An 18096-nucleotide genomic window follows, 5' to 3' on the forward strand; every position below is an offset into this window, starting at 1 on the left:
AACATCCATCACTTCACGTAGTTACACATATTTTTCCTGTATTGAGCACTGCTAAGATCTCTTCTCTTAGTAACCTTGAAACGTCTAGTACAGTAATGTGGACTTTGGTCATCCTAATGTACACTGTGTCCCCCACAGCTTACAACTGAGCGTTTGTACCTTTTCACCCCCTTCAACAGTTCAGCCCATGCCCCACCTCTGGCAACCACCCATCTGTTCTCTGTATCTATGAGTTCAGTTTGTCTTTTTTTTTAAGATTCCACATATAAAGTGACATCATATGGTATTTGTCTCTCTGTCTGACTTGTTTTACTTAGCATAATGCCCTCAAAGTCTATCCATTTTGTCACAAATGCCAAATTTCCATCTTTCTTTATGGCTAAGTATCTAAAATCCCTTTTTCTTGGTCTATTCATTCATCCACGGACTCACAGGTTGTGTCCCTGTTTTAACTACTGTGAATAAAGCTGCGATGAACATGGGGCTGCAGATATCTTTTTGAGAGAGTGATTTTGTTTCCTTCTGATAAATACCCACAAGTGGAATTGCTGGATCATCTGCTCGTTCTACTTTTAATTTTCGGAGGACTTTCCGTACTGTTTTCCATGGTGGTTGCACCAATTTACATTCCTGTGAAGTTAATTTTATATATTCACGTCTCCTTTTATTAAATTGGGAAGTTAAGTACATTGCCGATGTAAATTTCCTTCTAGAAAATAAGAAGCCAAACTGTTACCTTTTTAAAGCCTTTCTTTTTTTAAAAAAGTTATAACATGGGCTGGTTACAAGATACTAAATAAAGGATTTCCTTTTTATGTACACAGGAATATAGACCTGTGCCAGTCAAGACCTGTCATTTTTAAATGTCCCAATATAGCATTTTATGGTATGTGCAGTGGAATCAATGCCATGGGATTACCAGCTTTGTAAAGCAGGGGGCTGCCAAAGGCCTGAAGTGTTTTGAGTTTATTAAAATAACCCCATTAACATATCTCTCATGATACAGCTATGAACAAAACAAATATTCTCTTGAATGATAATTCAGTTAGGTGGATTTGTAAGAGATCAAGCAACCATTCCTAGGAGGTTGTTACTTATAGACACATTTAAACCCAGTAGTTCTCCAGTGATTCACCCAACTCACCGTTGAGGGGAGGGGGGAACCACAGGGGGCAGTGTTAGGAAGCTGTTTTCAAATCTTTGAAGTTATAGCAGACCCTTGATTATTTGTAGGGACAAATACCAAAGTCTTCACCAGTGATAGCAAAGCAAGTAATTCCTCCAATTAAAAATAGTAAAATATAAATAACCCCTTCAACTTTTAGAAAGTTTACAAATATAGAACTAAAATTATTTGTGAAGCTATTTTAATAAATTCTACTAAAATAAACAGTATATTTCATTATAGTGAAGTGACGTCTCAGGAGAGGGTTATATCTAAATTCAGTCTGTAAGGGGAATATGGTCAAATGACTTTTCAATATCTCATAAATTGCTCCTAATTTGCACAGTCCGCATGGGTTTGTATGTATTAATTTTTTATGTGTTTAGAGCATTATATTCCTACCACATTGGAGACATTTATACCCTTTCTCAGAAATTCTAGTTCATTTTATTTTACTTCCATTGTTGGGGCAGATTGCCGTTTATTCAGACAGGGACCAGATATAAACAAGTTGGCTTGTATTTGGGGGCCCATTTGTATGAAAAATACGTCTGTTTCTTAGATGAAATTGCACTTAATGTGGCGGGATGCTCATCCTGTCAGAGGTGCACGTGTGCTGTGACTGACCAGACGCTCAGTGTACTCATGTCTCGGTCTTCACGTTCATTCCAAGACGTTCGGTCACTGAGTTAAATGGTGGACAGAGTTATGTGCACTTCTTCCATTTCTCTCTTGCTGTTACGTACTGCAGCTCTCCTATGTATTCCTGTTGCAGTTAACCCTAACCCTGGGCCATCTGATTCTGTGGTCATGATGAATGAAGACAAGGGTGCAGTTAACCCTAACCCTGGGCCATCTGATTCTGTGATCATGATGAATGAAGACAAGGGTGAACCGTACCGCACAGCAGGGTGACGTAGGTCGTATACACCGAGGGCCCTTGGCATCAAACCAGAGTGGAAGGAGCGGGGAACCTTCAAAGTAGAAAATGAAGGACTCAGCACCCCGCAGGAGACAGGTGTGCCTCAGAAGGGGTAGGTTCTTTCTTAACATCACGATTGATGGCTGTCTTTTTTTAGTGCAGCTCTTGATACATTTTCTCGTATTGAACTGAATGCAAAAGTTATTCTCAGATAATTTTCAAACTTCACATCACTGATACATCTCTCAGTAACTGGTATGGTCAACAGTGAGCAGATTTATAAATTTGACTGCTGCATTAATTTAAGAATCTAACATTGGTTTTAACTTTGCATTCTTTATCTTTACCTCTTTTTTTAAAATATTTTTTTATTATATTATGTTAGTCACCATACAGTACATCCCTGGTTTTTGATGTAAAGTTCGATGATTCATTAATTGCGTATAACACCCAGTGCACCATGCAATACGTGCCCTCCTTACTACCCATCACCTCTTTTTTACTCACAGTGTGGGGTCTTCTTCATCCGTTGCCATCTGTGAGCAGCAGCTAGCTCACCCAGTCATTCTTAGCCATGGTCTTGCACTGTAACAACTAGTTTGCAGTTGATCATTAGAAAAAATTATCACCTCTTTTTTTTTTTTTTTTTTTTTATGGCTTCCCAACAGTTGCGTCTTATTTCAGATTTCACCTCACCCGGGGTCATCTTAATGCCCCTTTATCTAACGTCAGCAGACATGAAAGGTCAAGATCTCTCTCTCTGGTGTTTACAATGTGAATGTGTAAGCATATGAGTATTTGACCAATGTTAATATTCTACCCTTTTATTTTTAAAAAAATTTTTAATTTATTTTTAGAGAGAACAAGCAAGCAGCGGGAGGGGCAGAGGCAGAGGAAGAGAGAGAGTCTCAAGCAGGTTCCATATGGAGCCGTGGAGCCCAACACAGGGCTTGATCTCACACCCTAAGATTGTGACCAGAGCCGAAATCAAGAGTTGGATGCTTAACTGACTGAGCCACCCACGACCCCAGTATGTTACCCTTTTAGAACACTGAAAGAGCCTGAGAGAATTCAGGGCAAAACAAGGCACCTCAATATTGTAAAGAAAAAAATTAGACTCTATGAATGGCTTAATATTTTTTTTGTCCATGATAAGTAGAAATTTGCAATCATGAGACTACAAAGCAAGCCGTTTCTCTACTTCTAGCAAGCATAAAGCATTTACTAAAGCAGTCCGAAAGAGTAGAGCTATCACCCGGGCTCTTTTTGGTAAACTGACTCCAGAACTGAAATGATTCTTGTTTTTGCCTTTGAATCTTCTGGCATCACAGAACAGTGGTCTTAAGCTTGGCTTCACCAAAAAGTCTGCTGTATTGTCACAGTGTAACAGAATCAGTTTTATTTTAGATGTCTTAAATTTTTCTTTTCTTTGGATACATACTTTTAGAAAGGCACTTCTTTTCTGCCATAGCCCATTCTCATCTGTTTTGAACACTTGTTTTGGCTGAGAGTTACTTAAGCTCCAAGGAAGAGCCTCTGAATATAAGGGATCAGTTGAAACCAATTCCCTTAACATTCAGGAAAGGGAAAAAAAAAAAAAAAGCTTTTGTTAAAATTCTCTCAAGAACATTTGCTTAGAATCAGATCGATTTAGTAGTCACATTAGAAACAATTAGAAAACTGAAAAGTTTTGGGGTGCCTGGTGGGCTCAGTCACTTAGGCGTCTGAGTTCAGCTCAGGTCATGATCCCAGGGTCCTGGGATCAAGCCCCACATTGGGCTTCCTGCTCAGTGGGGAGCCTGCTTCTCCCTCTCCCTCTGCCCCTCCCTCCACTTGTTCCCCCGCCTCAAATAAAATGAATAAATCTTAAATGAATAAAATCTTAAAAATGAAAAGAAAAGAAAACTGAAAAGTTTCATGAAAATGTTACATTTCGTATCAGGAAGGCTAAAAGTTCAATGCCATAAATAAAATCTTAAAATGAATAAAATCTTAAAAAAGAAAAGAAAAGAAAACTGAAAAGTTTCATGAAAATGTTACATTTCGTATCAGGAAGGCTAAAAGTTCAATGCCATATTGGTTCTTATGCTAGTGTGGAGTCACTATGTTGTAAGCGATAGAAACTGTGACCTGAGGCCAAGTGAACCCCACTCCCTTTCTTGAGATCAGCACCGCGAAAGTCTCAAGGAGGAATGCTTCTTCCAAGTGAATTTTGTTCAGAGCTTTGCCAATCGCCATCATCGTGTTTGCTGGTGTGATGTTCGATCTAGGCTGAGTTAGTCTTCTTCCAATGTCTTTCTTATTCATCTGAAATTGTAGGCCAAGAGGTTTCAGAAAGCACATTGCGTCATTTCCTCTTTGCCTTCTGTTAACATCTAGCAGGCTTGTGTAGGGAGACCAGATGTGGTATAGTGGGGAGACTGGAGAACTTGAAAGCAGACTAACCCAGTTTTGAATCCCAGCTCTGCCACTATATAATCTTGTGTAAGTTACTGAACGTCTGTGAGCTGCAGCTTTCTCATCTGTAAAGCAGGAATCGAATGCTGATTTCGACAAGGTTGTCATGAACACAAAATGAGATTAAAAGTACAAAATTTAAAAATACAAAATGCTAACTAAGACAATACCTGGCACATGATCTCAAAAATGATGACTGCTATCAGTGTTACTATTAGGCCCACAATAAAAGCACAGTAAATCAAAGTCATGTGCCCTCCACAGTGGTAACCGTGAGCAGAACTTCCAGAATGGTGGCAGCGGCCCTCCACATCTACTGCCCTAAAAAGGACAACCATTTTTGTCCATTTCTAAAATGACTTTTTTACCTCCTGTAATATCCTTTTATTCAGACAGGCTGGTTTTCTAAGAGTCTAGTTTGGAGAGTGAGTCTTAGAAATACATGTTGCTGTATTCTAAAGCAGTGCTATCCGATACAGTTTCCTGTGGTGACGAGAATATTTTATACCGGCACTGTCCAGTAGGGCAGACACAACCCATATTGAGCACTCATCATGTGATTATTGCAAATGAGGAACTAAACTTTTTATTTTAATTAACTTAAATTTAAATAGCCACGGGTAGCTCTTGTACCTGCAGACCAAACCGTGTTAGTGATTTGGTAGGCCATCCTTAACATCTGTAAGTTAATAGAAATGTCACCTGGCACATTCTCCATTTCCAGCGAGCCCATTCTTTTTACCCATACAGAACTTGACAGAAACTATTCTTTCTCTCCCAAGTTATACATTATTGTGTTTCATTTGTCAGTATCATATACGACTTTATTTTCTAAATATAGTCTATGAATTCATCCATTGGTTTCTGAGTGATAAATTCACACTGTCAAGTTTTGTCAGCTTCAAAACCACAAGTTCTTCTTTCTCACTTTGCAAGAACTTTGAGTTCTGATCTTCTTACTGTTCTTTTCTGTTTTGTTTTGTTTTGTTTTTTCCTTTTCTCCCCATTCTCTTCCTCACATATATAATTAAGTTATCCTATATTAAAAATTTTTTAATGATTTTTTTTATTTTAATGTTTTTTTATTATATTATGTTAGTCACCACACAGTACATCCCTGGTTTCTGATGTAAAGTTCGATGATTCATTAGCTGCGTATAACACCCAGTGCACCATGCAATACGTGCCCTCTAAGTCACATAATGTTTAGTAGCAGGGATAAATAATGACCATTTGATTAAAATCAGTCATGTATGCTATTTTATCTTTCCAGGTAAAGTTATCCTCTAGGATTAAGATGGCGTATAATTTTTCAGATGGATTTTATGTTCGTGTCTTTCAGATATTTTTTCCTTAGGAAATCAGGAGAAATGTGTAATAGAGCTTCTCTTTATTTGATTCTACTTAATTTATGTAAAAATTATTTCTTATTTATCAGAAATACACAATACTGGGGAGCCTGGGTGGCACAGCGGTTGGGCGTCTGCCTTCGGCTCAGGGCGTGATCCCGGCATTATGGGATCGAGCCCCACATCGGGCTCCTCTGCTGTGAGCCTGCTTCTTCCTCTCCCACTCCCCCTGTTGTGTTCTCTCTCTCGCTGGCTGTCTCTATCTCTATCGAATAAATAAATAAAATCTTAAAAAAAAAAAAAAAGAAATGCACAATACTTTTCAAATTGTAAGACTGTGAAAACAATATTATAGGTTGCAACCAAAAGTTTTTTTTAAAAGAAGTGTATAGAACAAGAAGGAATAGGGCATATCTGAGCACTTCACACAAAGGGTTAATACTGTTTTGTAAAATGTTACATTTAAATGTGTGTGTGTAAGCATGCACGTTTTTGAATTGTGATGTAAAATGGATTTCTTACCATGGTCTTCGAAAAGAAAAGAAAACAAAAAGATTGAAAGCCAATGTTTAACTTATAGTATGGTGTGGAGGCAGAAATGCCAGAAGGTCTGGGTCAAGGCTTAGATTTGCTTCCTTGGACAATCATTCAATGGCCTTGACCCTCAATTTCTTTTTTGTATAAACAGGGAAACCTGCCCTATGTGCTTCATTCAGTTGTTTTAAAGATCAAATAAAATTCTAAGGGAATAGACAGTTGTCACACTCCATACTTCTTTAGAGTGGTTTGTCAGTCATCTTCTACTGAAAGCACTCATGACTTATGATAGCAGCCATTTATGCTCATTTTATGAATCTTCAGGTCAACTGCGATTTGGCTGATCTCAGCTTCATTTGACTAGGTGGCTCTGCTTTGGGTTATGGGTTCGAGGCTGTCTGGGTTGTGGTTTGGGTTTGGTTCTTCTCCACAGGTATTTATTCTTAAGTCCAGGCAAAAGGGGTAGCAGCTGTCCAGGGCATGCTTTTCTATTGGAGAATTACCAGAGTACAAAAGCAAAGTGAAACCACATAAGCATATTTATGACTTCTGCTTACATTATAGCCACAAAAATTCCATTGGCCAAGTGAAATCACATGGCTAAGTCCAAAGTCATTAGGAAGAGCTAGTGTATTCCATTCCCAGTGGAAGGGGAGATAGAACTGAAAATTTTCTGAACAATAATGTAAGCTATCACATTACCCAAAAACCATTTTTGTTCAGTACTTCATTCTGAATGTGAAATGACAGCCAAGTATCACCTTGTATTTGAAGAAAGCCTTTAACATAAGGGATTGTCTAAAAATAGACAAACAGAAAAAAGAAAGGAAATTGAGGCAAAATATAATAGAGAAGAAGAGAACACTTAAAATACTATAATATTCTAATAGATAAGATTATATCTATAAGATAAAAATAGCATGCTATGTAAAACAGTGAAAAAAAGAAATATCTCCTGGAAATGAAAAATGTGGCAGAAATCTTTTCTTAAATTCAGTAGAAGCTTTAGAAGGTGAAGTCAAGAAAATCTTCCAGAAGTTAGAATCAAAAGATAACGAGATAGAAAATAGAAGAAAGTTAGATGATAAATCCAATGGAGACAAAAAGCAATGTCCAGGAGTTCCCAGAAGAGGAAATATTATAATGTATGACATCAAAATATTTTAAAATAATAATACAAGAAAAATTCCCCAAACTGAAGAGAACAAGCCTCCAGATTAAAAAGGGCCCACTGAAAACCCAGCACAAACATGAAAAAAGGGCCATTCCAAGATCCAACATTGTAAAATTTCAAAATGCCAGGGGGGAAAATGATTACAAAAGCTTTCGGAAACAAAAAAGCAAATGACAGACCAACTATTAGGAATCAGAATGGCATAGGGCTTTTCAATTGCAATATTACAATCTTTAAGACAGTGGAGTAGCCCCTTAAAAATCCTGAGTAAAAACTAATTTCAACATAGATTTTTATACCTAGCCAAACTGTCAAGTGTATACATAGAAAATGGCATTTTCAGGCATACAAATACTTTTTAAAAATGCATTATTCATATATTCTCTCTTATGAAAGTTATCTGGAGAACATACTTTAACTAAAAAAGGGAGTAAACTGAAAAACAGGATGACTTCCAGCCAAAAAACAGGAAAATCTAATAGGATCATATCTAAGGCTTGATCCAAGACAGAGATCAGTGAGGTCAGACATAGGCACCAAGAAGGATATATCTAGGGGGAAAACTTAAAAGGAACTGATAATTGTCTGATGTGTTTTATTATTTGAAAAAAAAAATATTGATGGGTATTTGACAAATCTGTTTGAACATTGGGGAAGAAATGTCAGTTACCTAAAAAAATAAGCTGTTAAAAACTAGGCAATTCCAGAAATAATAAAATCTTGTATAAAAAAATTGAATCAAAATAATATTTGTCTCAGGAGTGAACAATATTTCTATAATCATTATAATGTAAATGAACTACTGACTAATGGTTTAACCAGAATTGTTAGATGGGAGGAAGAGATAGGTCTGTTGAGTGACCTAAATTGTTACTTTTTTACTGTAGGAAGTCAGTACATAATGTCCAATATTGCAAAATCAAGAAACAGCATTGTAAGTATGTCATATAAAATATGAAGATGAATATCAGAAAAGTGGATAGTGTGGCCATTGAGGATCAGGCTTGGAGACGGTTGTGGGGGAGAGCATGGACACTGCCGCTCTTTGTTATGAGCAGTTGAGTACTATTGGACCTAAATTAGCTGAATTACCCCCATACTAAAAATTAATAAATAATAAAAATAAAGTTACATATGTCCATGATGAAGGGAAAAAAAACTTCCTACGGTATGGAAGATGGTAAATGAACATAAAAAGTCTCCCTTTCTCCATACCCCATCCTTGGTATGATTCTCCTGAGAAAGCCACTTTTAACAGTTTCTGCTTTTAGTTGTTCTGGTGGTTACATTCATGACTTGAAGTATGTCTTTTGGTAAAGTGTAACGCTATCTGGACTTGTGTTTGCCTAGTTAGCCAAAAGATGGCTGCATCAAACTGCACTATAGACATTGCAGGTTAATAGAGTACTTTGGGAGTCGTGTACCACTGGCCTCTGACTGTCATTGGTCCTTCATCCCAGAACCACTAGATACAGCCAAGGAAGCAGCGCTGACCTAGTTGGGTGAGGCAAAGGGTTATCCTGCCAGTGGGAGCATGGCATTTCTGGCAAGAGATTTCTCTTCTAACTGTTGGAGTTGGTGCCATGGCAGATTTTCCTGACTCAGGCAGTAAGTGTTGAGCCCTGGTCCAGCTGGTTAGACTATTTGTTGATTTTGATGATCTGCACCAATAAGCTCTTTTCCTGGCACAGACAATCAGAAGCAGGCAGTAATTTTCCATCTTCCTAAGAAAAATGCTTTTTGCATTTTGTAACTATACTAAAGTTTTGTTCAGTTTTCATCAAAATTCTGGGGGAAGTTTTATTGAATTAAGTCAAGAACTCTTTAGTCCTCAGTGATAGTCATGTATCCTTTGGTGGGTCAATTTTTCTACTTACCTCACTTTGCTGTTCTTGGAATATCAATAGAGAAAAAATCAGCAATAATAGCACTAGCTCTGTTTTATTCAGTTCTTACTATGTCCTGGACACTCTGATAAGTACTCAGCATCTCATTTAATCTTCCTGATAGCTCTGGGAACTTGGTACAGCCATCACTCCCGCATTAGACTGCAGAATCTGATTAATAGTCGAGTGACTTGTCCAAGGTCACAGGGCTGGCAAGTGCCAGAGCTGTGTCTGAAACCCTGATTTGTGTTGACTCTGGGGCCTATGCGTGTTTTGTTTTATTTTGCTTTTCAAGTTTTTATTTAAATTCTAGTTAGTTAATATATATGGTAAAATTGGTTTCAGGTGTAGAATTTAGTGATTCATCACTTAAAACACCCAGGGCTCATCATAATAAGTGGGGGCCCATGTTCTTCTTTCTGTGTTTGCTTGGCTTTCAGTGCAGCCTCTGACTTTTTGTCACATGAGAACAAGAAAGCGGCTGATTTATACTCAAAACCTAATGACCAATGTAAGTGTGCATGTCCTGTTATTGTCACATAGTGCTTAAAAATTGTCACATCTTTTCTCTTTAAGAAAGTTTGGGATTTTATACATTTTCTGTCATTTTTTGATGTCCTCTCAATTCAGAATTCTGGAGTCGTTTTTGATGTCTCCTCATATCTCTCCTTTTATTTCCATGTATTCACCAACTTTATGTTTGTCTGAAGTGTCTCTGTTCTCACCTCTGGAATATCACAACTGTCTTCATGGTCTCCCTTCCACCCGTCTCTGCCATCTTAAATTGCTCATAAACAGGGCCGCCGTTGTTTTAAAGTGGAACTTCTCTCATATTGAATTGCTTTAACCATAATCTCTCTCCATTATCTATAAGAAAAATGCGGCTTTATTAATCTGGAAATCAAGACCTTTCACAAATGCGGTTCCATCCGTCATTCCATGAGTTAATGTGCCCTTACCTTCTTTCCCACTTTTCTTGCCCATGCTAATATATCCCTAATCCGACCTATGGAAGCACCGATTTTCTCTACTACTCACTTGTGTCTTATGTGCTTTGTATCTTGATAGTTGTGTGTGTGTGTGTACATCTCATTTACCCACCTGAATTGTTAACTCCTGAGCGTAGAGAAGGAAGTGCTCTGAGCCCACCATAGTCCTCAGGACGGTTTCTTGCATGTAGCATCATGTACAGAATTAATGAGTGAATTTTTGAAGTTTTAAAGTCAATATAAATTTCCAGTTCTATACACATTTGCTTTTGTTAATTTCATGTTCAAGGAATAAAACTCAATAGACTTTGATGTTTTTTCCTATCTTGAATTATATTAAATTATGGGATTAGAAATAAATTGGTATAACTTTATCAGTTTGAAATATTTTATAGAAATAGATCAGCTGCATTTAGTATTTTGATCTGAAAGATATAGAAAATCTACTCTGAATGAAAGTGATAGACTCGTTATTACATAGGTTTTTAAAACTAAAAATACTTGAGAACTCGTTATAAGTTATTTTATTAAATTATAGGTAATATACAGTTTTGATGGGGATAAACTGAATATTTATAGTGTGATAAATGTTAAAAAAACCCGAACCATTTAGTTTATCTAGCCCAATGTAGTAAATGTAGTTGGAGAGTGCTCAGCATATTGAGTAATGACATGAGGGAATTTGAAATGTACTTAAATACCAAGTTTAAAACACTTTACTTAGATGTGATTTTGTTTTCCAAGAGGAGATTGCTTTTTTGTGAATTAAAATTACTTCTTGCTTTCTGTTGAATTTGAAAATGTTTCTACCTTTTACTTTCCCTTCTATTTGTTTTTCTGGTTCTAACACTCTGAATATTTATCTCTTTCACTTTTAAAAAAAAAAATTATAGATGTTCCATGATAAATATTTCTACTGTGTAAATTATTTAAAACTGTGTTCTATATAAGGTATTTTTCCTTTGAAATATTTGAGTTTCAGTACGATAATTTCATCCTGAGACCAAAGAATAAACTGTCATAAATTTTCATATATTTTGGATGTTCATACTTATTAATCTTAGAGTGCTTTTGTTACCTTTTTTAGTGCCATTTTAGTGTAATATTATTTTAGCTCAGAAATCTCATGTACTCTAAAGGCTTAAAGGTTCTCATGCCGTATTTTTTCCTAAAGTTATTTTTTCCCAAATAATGTTGAACATCATAATGATGCCTTCTTTTACATCTCACATTTTTCTAAAAGATGTATTATTTTACCCTTTAATTTGGCTTTCAAAACATCCAAATGAAACCATAAATATACCTTTCAGAATAGCCACATATTTGATGTAAATCACTGCATAGATCTGATCTGATCTCACAAATGAAAATGTTATATTTTTAAAGTAGTGACATTTTTAAGTCCGTATTTTTTTAAGGGATGGAGTCTTAAGAATGAAAGTGCAGATTATCCATTTTGACTCCTCTCCTTTGATCATTTCATTTCTGAAATTAGACTTCCTCTTACGATCCGAAAAACCTCAACTAATGTGCATTTTTGGCTGTGTTAATTCCCTTTGTCATAAAATGGAAGCTAGCCTAAATTTTCTAATAATTTTTCATCGCATTAAAATTCATGGCAAACATAAAAATGAGGGAATTCTGAAGTCAAGTGCATATAGTTTATATGGATGCTTTTTCCCCATTCTCCCCTCCACCTAAGGAAATAGAGAAATTGCGATCAGAAGTGAGTGAAAGCAAGCAGCACTTGGAACAGGAGCAGCAGAAGGCAGCCCGGGCCAGAGAGGAGTGCTTGACACTGACAGAGCTGCTGAGCAAATCCGAGCACCAACTGCACCTCACCAGGTACCCCTAATCCCATTACACGCCAGAGCCCCAGTTCCATTCCACTGATTTTTGCTACCGGCTTCCAAACAGTTGCTAGAGTGAGTCTTAGTCATTCAATTCACACACAGCTTTCAGGCATATTAAGAAAAGTGGAGATGTGGTAAGCAAAACACGCAGACATGTGAATGATAAGTGTGGCAGAGAATTACTGATAGATTACAAAACCTTTCATCGACAATGCTCAAATATTTAGGTGGTTCTCTACCAATAGGAGCAACATGACATATTTCTCCTACCACCGCCACTACCTCTCCTGTTAATTCTGTGTCTAATAGAGATGTTGAACTGAGAGATCTGAGGAATGTAGTGAGGAAAAGAATCAGATACTGTCAGTGGTGAATGAGACAAAGTAAAAGGCATCCTCAGATGCAGACTGAGACGGAACTGAGAGAAAATGAGGAGCCTGAGTCCTGAGGAGGTATAGGAGTGAGAGCTGAAATTGATTGACACTGTTCACATTCAAACCGTTGTTACAACCGTGCTCTTGTGGTTTCGAATTACATGGTTTCTGTCCCGAGATACTGCGATGTGATTATCAGTGTCATACAACTTTAGGGAACGTGTCGCTCAGCCCTAGGTGACAAGGAGACGTTTTGGGTAGCAAGCACTGTATAGTTTGCTGTGTGGAAAAGACACACAGACACGCATGCATACACACAAATGCACAGACACAGAGAAAATTCAAGCAGGGGTTGCAGCTATTTCATGTTACCATCTATGTGGTTTCTTCTCACTTCAGGTTTTAGTACAATTTTCCATCTTTCAGATCAAGCATTTGGGTTTGTTCAGTTCTTAGGGTTTTTCAGTTTTTACAGAGAACTTTGTCTAAATACACATGTAAGTTTATGAGCTTTGGTTCATAAATTAGAAAAACGCTGGCCTTCTAATCATAGTAATATGTTGACTTTAAACTATGAACGGGGACTGATCCCTTTTGCATGAAATATGACAATGTAATTCTGAGCACGGTATGATGACAGATGGAGAAAAGCACCACTTGAACAGCCTGCGTTGGGAGAAAAAATATTCTAGAGGTTGGTGAACCTCGCAAAGTTTTGGGTTAGTGTTAACATGCCTCTAGGTCTGTTAAAATCAAACTTTGTTAAAAACATTTTGTTATGATAATATTCCAAATGGTTTGCCAACTTCCCTTTCTAAACAGTGAAAGAGAAAACGAGAAGAAAGAAAAAGGAAAAAAAGCAACAAAGAAAAGAAATCCTTTATACATGTGTGATATCTGGAAAAATCCCAAGAGATAAAACACTTTTATGAGAAGAAATTCCCTAATACTATAGAGTAATACCAGTCCTTTTAGTGCTCATTCAGGTATTGTCTTGTAGAACCGAGAGCGGAATGTGAATGTACTTCCTACAGATTATTTAATCTCAGAAGTTTCAAAATGTAGCTTCGTCACGATAGTTAATAGTTTTTCTTCGTCAGACTTCTGTTGGGAAACAACCATGTGTGCGCCAAGCGCGACTAAACCACAGAACTAGGACAGCTCCAAAGTCTCAGCGTGTTGAGCTTCAGTAAGTAAATATTAATGCTGGTTTTGTCCCCTTCGCCGTTCTGTCTTATTCAGAGAGTGAATTTCTGAAGTCGGAGCCCTGCAGGGCGTGTTCCGGTGCAGACTCAGTTTGTACTGTCTGACAAGACCAGTTTCTTGCAAATAGAGCATATTTAAGGTACAGCAACTGCTGAAAAGGGACTAGTGGTAACTAATTCCTTTGTTCTTAAGAAAAACGGTTTTGCTTGGTTCCATAGAAAGCTTTTTCTGTTGAGCTTTATTTACAGTAAGTCTACAAAAATTGAAAACTAGTTTTCCAGAAAATAAAACTTAATTACCCATTTTCAAAGTGCAATACTCTTTTGTAAGCATTTTACATTTCGTTAGTCTGTGTTCGTGTTTTATAAAATCCACATTCATAAATTTCAAGATGACAATTAAAAATGCAGAGAACAGTGTGTAGCTCTCTTTTGCACTGAAAATGTGTCTTGGTTGTTGGACTAAATATTTCTGATATACTTTTTTTGGGTTTTTTTTAGAGTTTGCTTTTCCTCGACAGTCTTTATTGATTCAGTATACTCCAGTGTGTGGCTGCGAAACATTATGTCTTTCTTTCCCCGTGTAGACCAGCTGAAATAAATAAATCCCACACAGGTAGCTTAGTGTTAGCATAAACATTTCAAATGGCACAGTCTGCACAAAGTTTAAAATCAAATATGAAAAACCATGTTATAAGTAATGATGAAATAGGGATGCAGATTTCCCAGGGCAAAGAAAATTTAAAAACTGGAGTATTGACCTGTAGAGCAGTCTGAAAGAAAAATAAGCTATCACTTGTCTGTTATTTCCCTTTATTGTCTAGTTAGACTTAAAAATGGAAAATAAGGGGTGCCCGGTTTGCTCAGTCAGTGAAGCATGTGATTCTTGATCTCGGGGTTGTAAGTTCGAGCCCCACGTGTGGGCATTGGGATTACTTGAAAAAATGGAAAATAGAAATTCAACATTTATTGGAAGACCCAGTATAACATTCACCCATTCAACAAATATTTATTGAGCACCTACTATCTTTCACGGACATTTCTTGGTCTTGGGTAGGGAGAAAAAAAATCAGATTCCATTCTTCCCCTTAGGCTGCTCACACCCTGCTACTGAGCCAGCTCTAGGTATGCAGTTGTAATCAAGTGTGAGAATACTGCAGTAATAGAAATAAAGTTACCACGGGAGCACATAGGAAGGAGAATTGGCTCACTGTGCATTGGAGGTGAAGGTGATGGGCAAACCTTTCTGGAGGAGGAGATGTTTGGTAGCTGTTTTGATTAATGAGCTCTTAAATAGCAATTCTCAAAGTGGAAGAAGGTGGGCTGGGTACCCCGGGTGCATGGAGCAATATATGCAGAGACATAATAAAGATGGGACGGAACATAAACTCTACAATCAGGGTAGGTGTTTGGCAGGGGATACGCCTGGAAAAGGCAAACAGGGACCAGAGGAAAGGCCTTGTGGTCCATGTTCTGGAACTGAGGCCATTCCGAGAGCCTTGGGTTACTCTTGGTATATTTTAAGCAAGGCTGTCAACATGATCACGTCTTTGGGTTGGTATTCTGACTCAGCAGTGTGGAGAGTAAACTTGGAGAGCTGATGTAGGACACAGGACGACCAGTTAGGGCAGAGTCAGCAACTACAGCCTATAAATATGGCCCGTTGTCTCTTTTTGTCCATGAGCTAAAAACGGTTTTTATATTTTTTAAATAGCTGGGAAAAAAAAAAACAAAAGAAAAATAATGTCTTGTGACACATAAAAGTTATATACCCGTAAATAAAGTTTTATTGGACACAGCCATGATTATCTTTTATGCATCGCGTATTGGGGCTATCGTGGCAGAATTGAGTAAGGTCCTCAAAGCCTTCAAATATTTATCATGTGGCCCTTTACAGAAACAATTTACCAACCTCTCAGTTAGGAGGCTGTGTAATTTAAGTAAGAAGTCAAGAGAGCTTAAACTTTAAGGGGTTCAAATATATATTTAAAGAAGGTAAACGAAGGGTAATTGAAGACAGATTGCCTGAGGAAGAGATGATTGACAGCGTCCCTGATTAGAATATAAGCCCCAGTCCAGGGGGTAGTAATGAAGTCCTGGGCTGTGGCTTTGCCAGTAAAATGGAAGGGAAATAGCGTCTTTAAGAGGCATTTAGGGTAGCAAATGAGAAAGGCCAGAAGTATAGGCGACTCCAGCGTTTCTAGTCCACATTAACTGGATGGACCATTAATTCCAGTAGGGACTTAAAAGGAGTAACACGGGTAAATAATACACTGTGTTTTGGGACTCAGGTGGAGATATGCTGTGTAGGTGCTGTGTGAGGAGAAAGGTCAAGACCTGAGGCTCTTCACTGGATGCTTTTACATAAAGCTACCAGTTGTAGCCAAGGAAATGGGTGCAAGCATGAGAAGACCATGTTCTTAGAGTAGGAGGGGGGAGAGCCACCAGCCAGAGACCAAAGGGGTTTCAGTGCCTAAGGAAAGAATATGGAATGATATAACAAAGCCACATGTTTTTCTTAGGGGAGTTCCCAGGCCTCCGGGTGTGGGGAAAGCCAAGTTTTAGAATCTTCTCCTGGGCATTCCCCATCTTTGCAACTTTTGACACGTCACTTAATGCTTTGAACCTGCTTGCTTACTTGTAAAATGAGGCTACAATCTGATTTCTAAGTTTCCTTCTAGCTCTGATCGTCAATGATCCTAATGATGATTGAAGACATCCCATGATGAAGTGCCCGTTTCCTGATGTTAGGCATTTAATTTGCCGGGAGCATTCTTTGTTTAAGATATTTTCTTAGGGGGCCTCTGGGTGGCTCAGTTGGTTGAGCGTCCAACTCTTGATTTTGGCTCAGGTCATGATCTCAGGGTCCTGAGATCGAGCTCCATGTCGAGCTGTGTGCTCAGCTGGGAGTCTGCTTGAGATTCTCTCTCCTTCTTCCTCTGCCCCTCCCCGACCCCCTCTCTCTTAAATAAATAAATAAATAAATCTTTTTTTTTTTTTTTAAGATGTTTTCTTAGTTTGAACTTCAAAGAGATTTTGTGGAGATGGCCTTCAGACCTACCATTTGCATTCCTAACTTAGGCTCTACTAACCTCTTGCAAGGGTCATGGACCCTTCCAGTGTTTTTTACCAGGCACTGCCAATTGAATACTCGTAAGCACTGCCTTGACTGTGTTACCTGTTCCTGAAACCTTCCCTGGCGTCATGCTATTACAAAAGGTCCAGACCACTTGCAGGGAATGTTCCGGGACAGGGTCCCAGCCTTGCAGTTTTATCATCATTCTCACAAGCTCACGTCACAAGCCAAATTGCTGTTTGGGGCTTTTCTCCCTTTTGTTATTCTCTACACCTAGAATACCCCTTTGACCTTCTCTAGCCCTATGATAGTCTTACCTCCTTTTCCAGGCCTCCCTGAAATCCTGATTTTTTTCCACTGTAGCCCTCCTGGACGGCCCCGGCGCCACAGGGAAACATGTTTCCCTCTGAATCCTCCTTCCCACTCAAAGCTGAAGACTCTACATCCTGAGTGAATTCCTCAAAACAGGGACAATGAAAATCTGAGAAAAATGAGTTAATACTCTGAAGGGTTTTGTGTACTTGCTTTTCTTCCCTTCTGGAATGTGTTATTCTTCAAATAAGGAGTGAGAGGTCTTATTAATGTTCTATGTCTCAGAGCATCTGGCTCAGGCCTTTGCAAAGAACTGGAGCTCAGTAAGTCATTATAGGGATGGCCAAAGTATTGCAAGTTTATGACTCTTCTTTCAAAGCCCAGTTTTTTTTTTTTAAGATTTTATTTGTTCATTTGAGAGAGAGAGAAATAGTGAGAGAGAGCATGAACAGGGGATGGGGAGAGGGAGAAGCAGGCTCCCCGCTGAGCAGGGAGCCCGACGTGGGGCTCAGTCCCAGGACCCTGAGTTCATGACCTGAGCCAAAGGCAGACACTTAACCGACTGCGCGAACCAGGCACTCCCAAAGCCCAGTCTTAATAAACAAATATATATATATATATTTTTTTTCAAATATATCAGGATAAAAAGTGTAAGGCGGAGATAAGACAGAAATAGCTTTTCTCATTTTTAACTTTGTATGCACACACATATTTCAGTATAGGAGAATCTAATGATAGTCACTCTAACAATTCAAGTAGGGTGGGTAAAATATACCATGCTCTCACTTAAATATGCT

At 38.1% G+C, this 18096-nt stretch overlaps 1 protein-coding gene across 7 annotated transcripts in view; it reads left to right on the forward strand.

Annotated features, from left to right (window-relative positions):
• The window catches only part of SDCCAG8 (SHH signaling and ciliogenesis regulator SDCCAG8), a 226519-nt gene that overhangs the window by 98415 nt on the left and 110008 nt on the right, over positions 1–18096 (forward strand). For all 7 annotated transcript variants that reach the window (XR_005836324.1, XR_005836323.1, XR_005836322.1 and 4 more), the window contains one exon: positions 12182–12324. Coding sequence is in view for 3 of the 7 variants with exons in the window: in XM_008694795.2 (XP_008693017.2) it covers positions 12182–12324 (143 nt within the window). In the remaining 4 variants the exon portion in view is untranslated. The remainder of the gene's footprint in view (positions 1–12181; positions 12325–18096) is intronic.

Source organism: Ursus maritimus, unplaced genomic scaffold (assembly GCF_017311325.1).
Source record: "Ursus maritimus isolate PB19 unplaced genomic scaffold, ASM1731132v1 scaffold_2, whole genome shotgun sequence".
In the NCBI taxonomy this organism is placed as follows: Eukaryota; Metazoa; Chordata; class Mammalia; order Carnivora; family Ursidae; genus Ursus; species Ursus maritimus.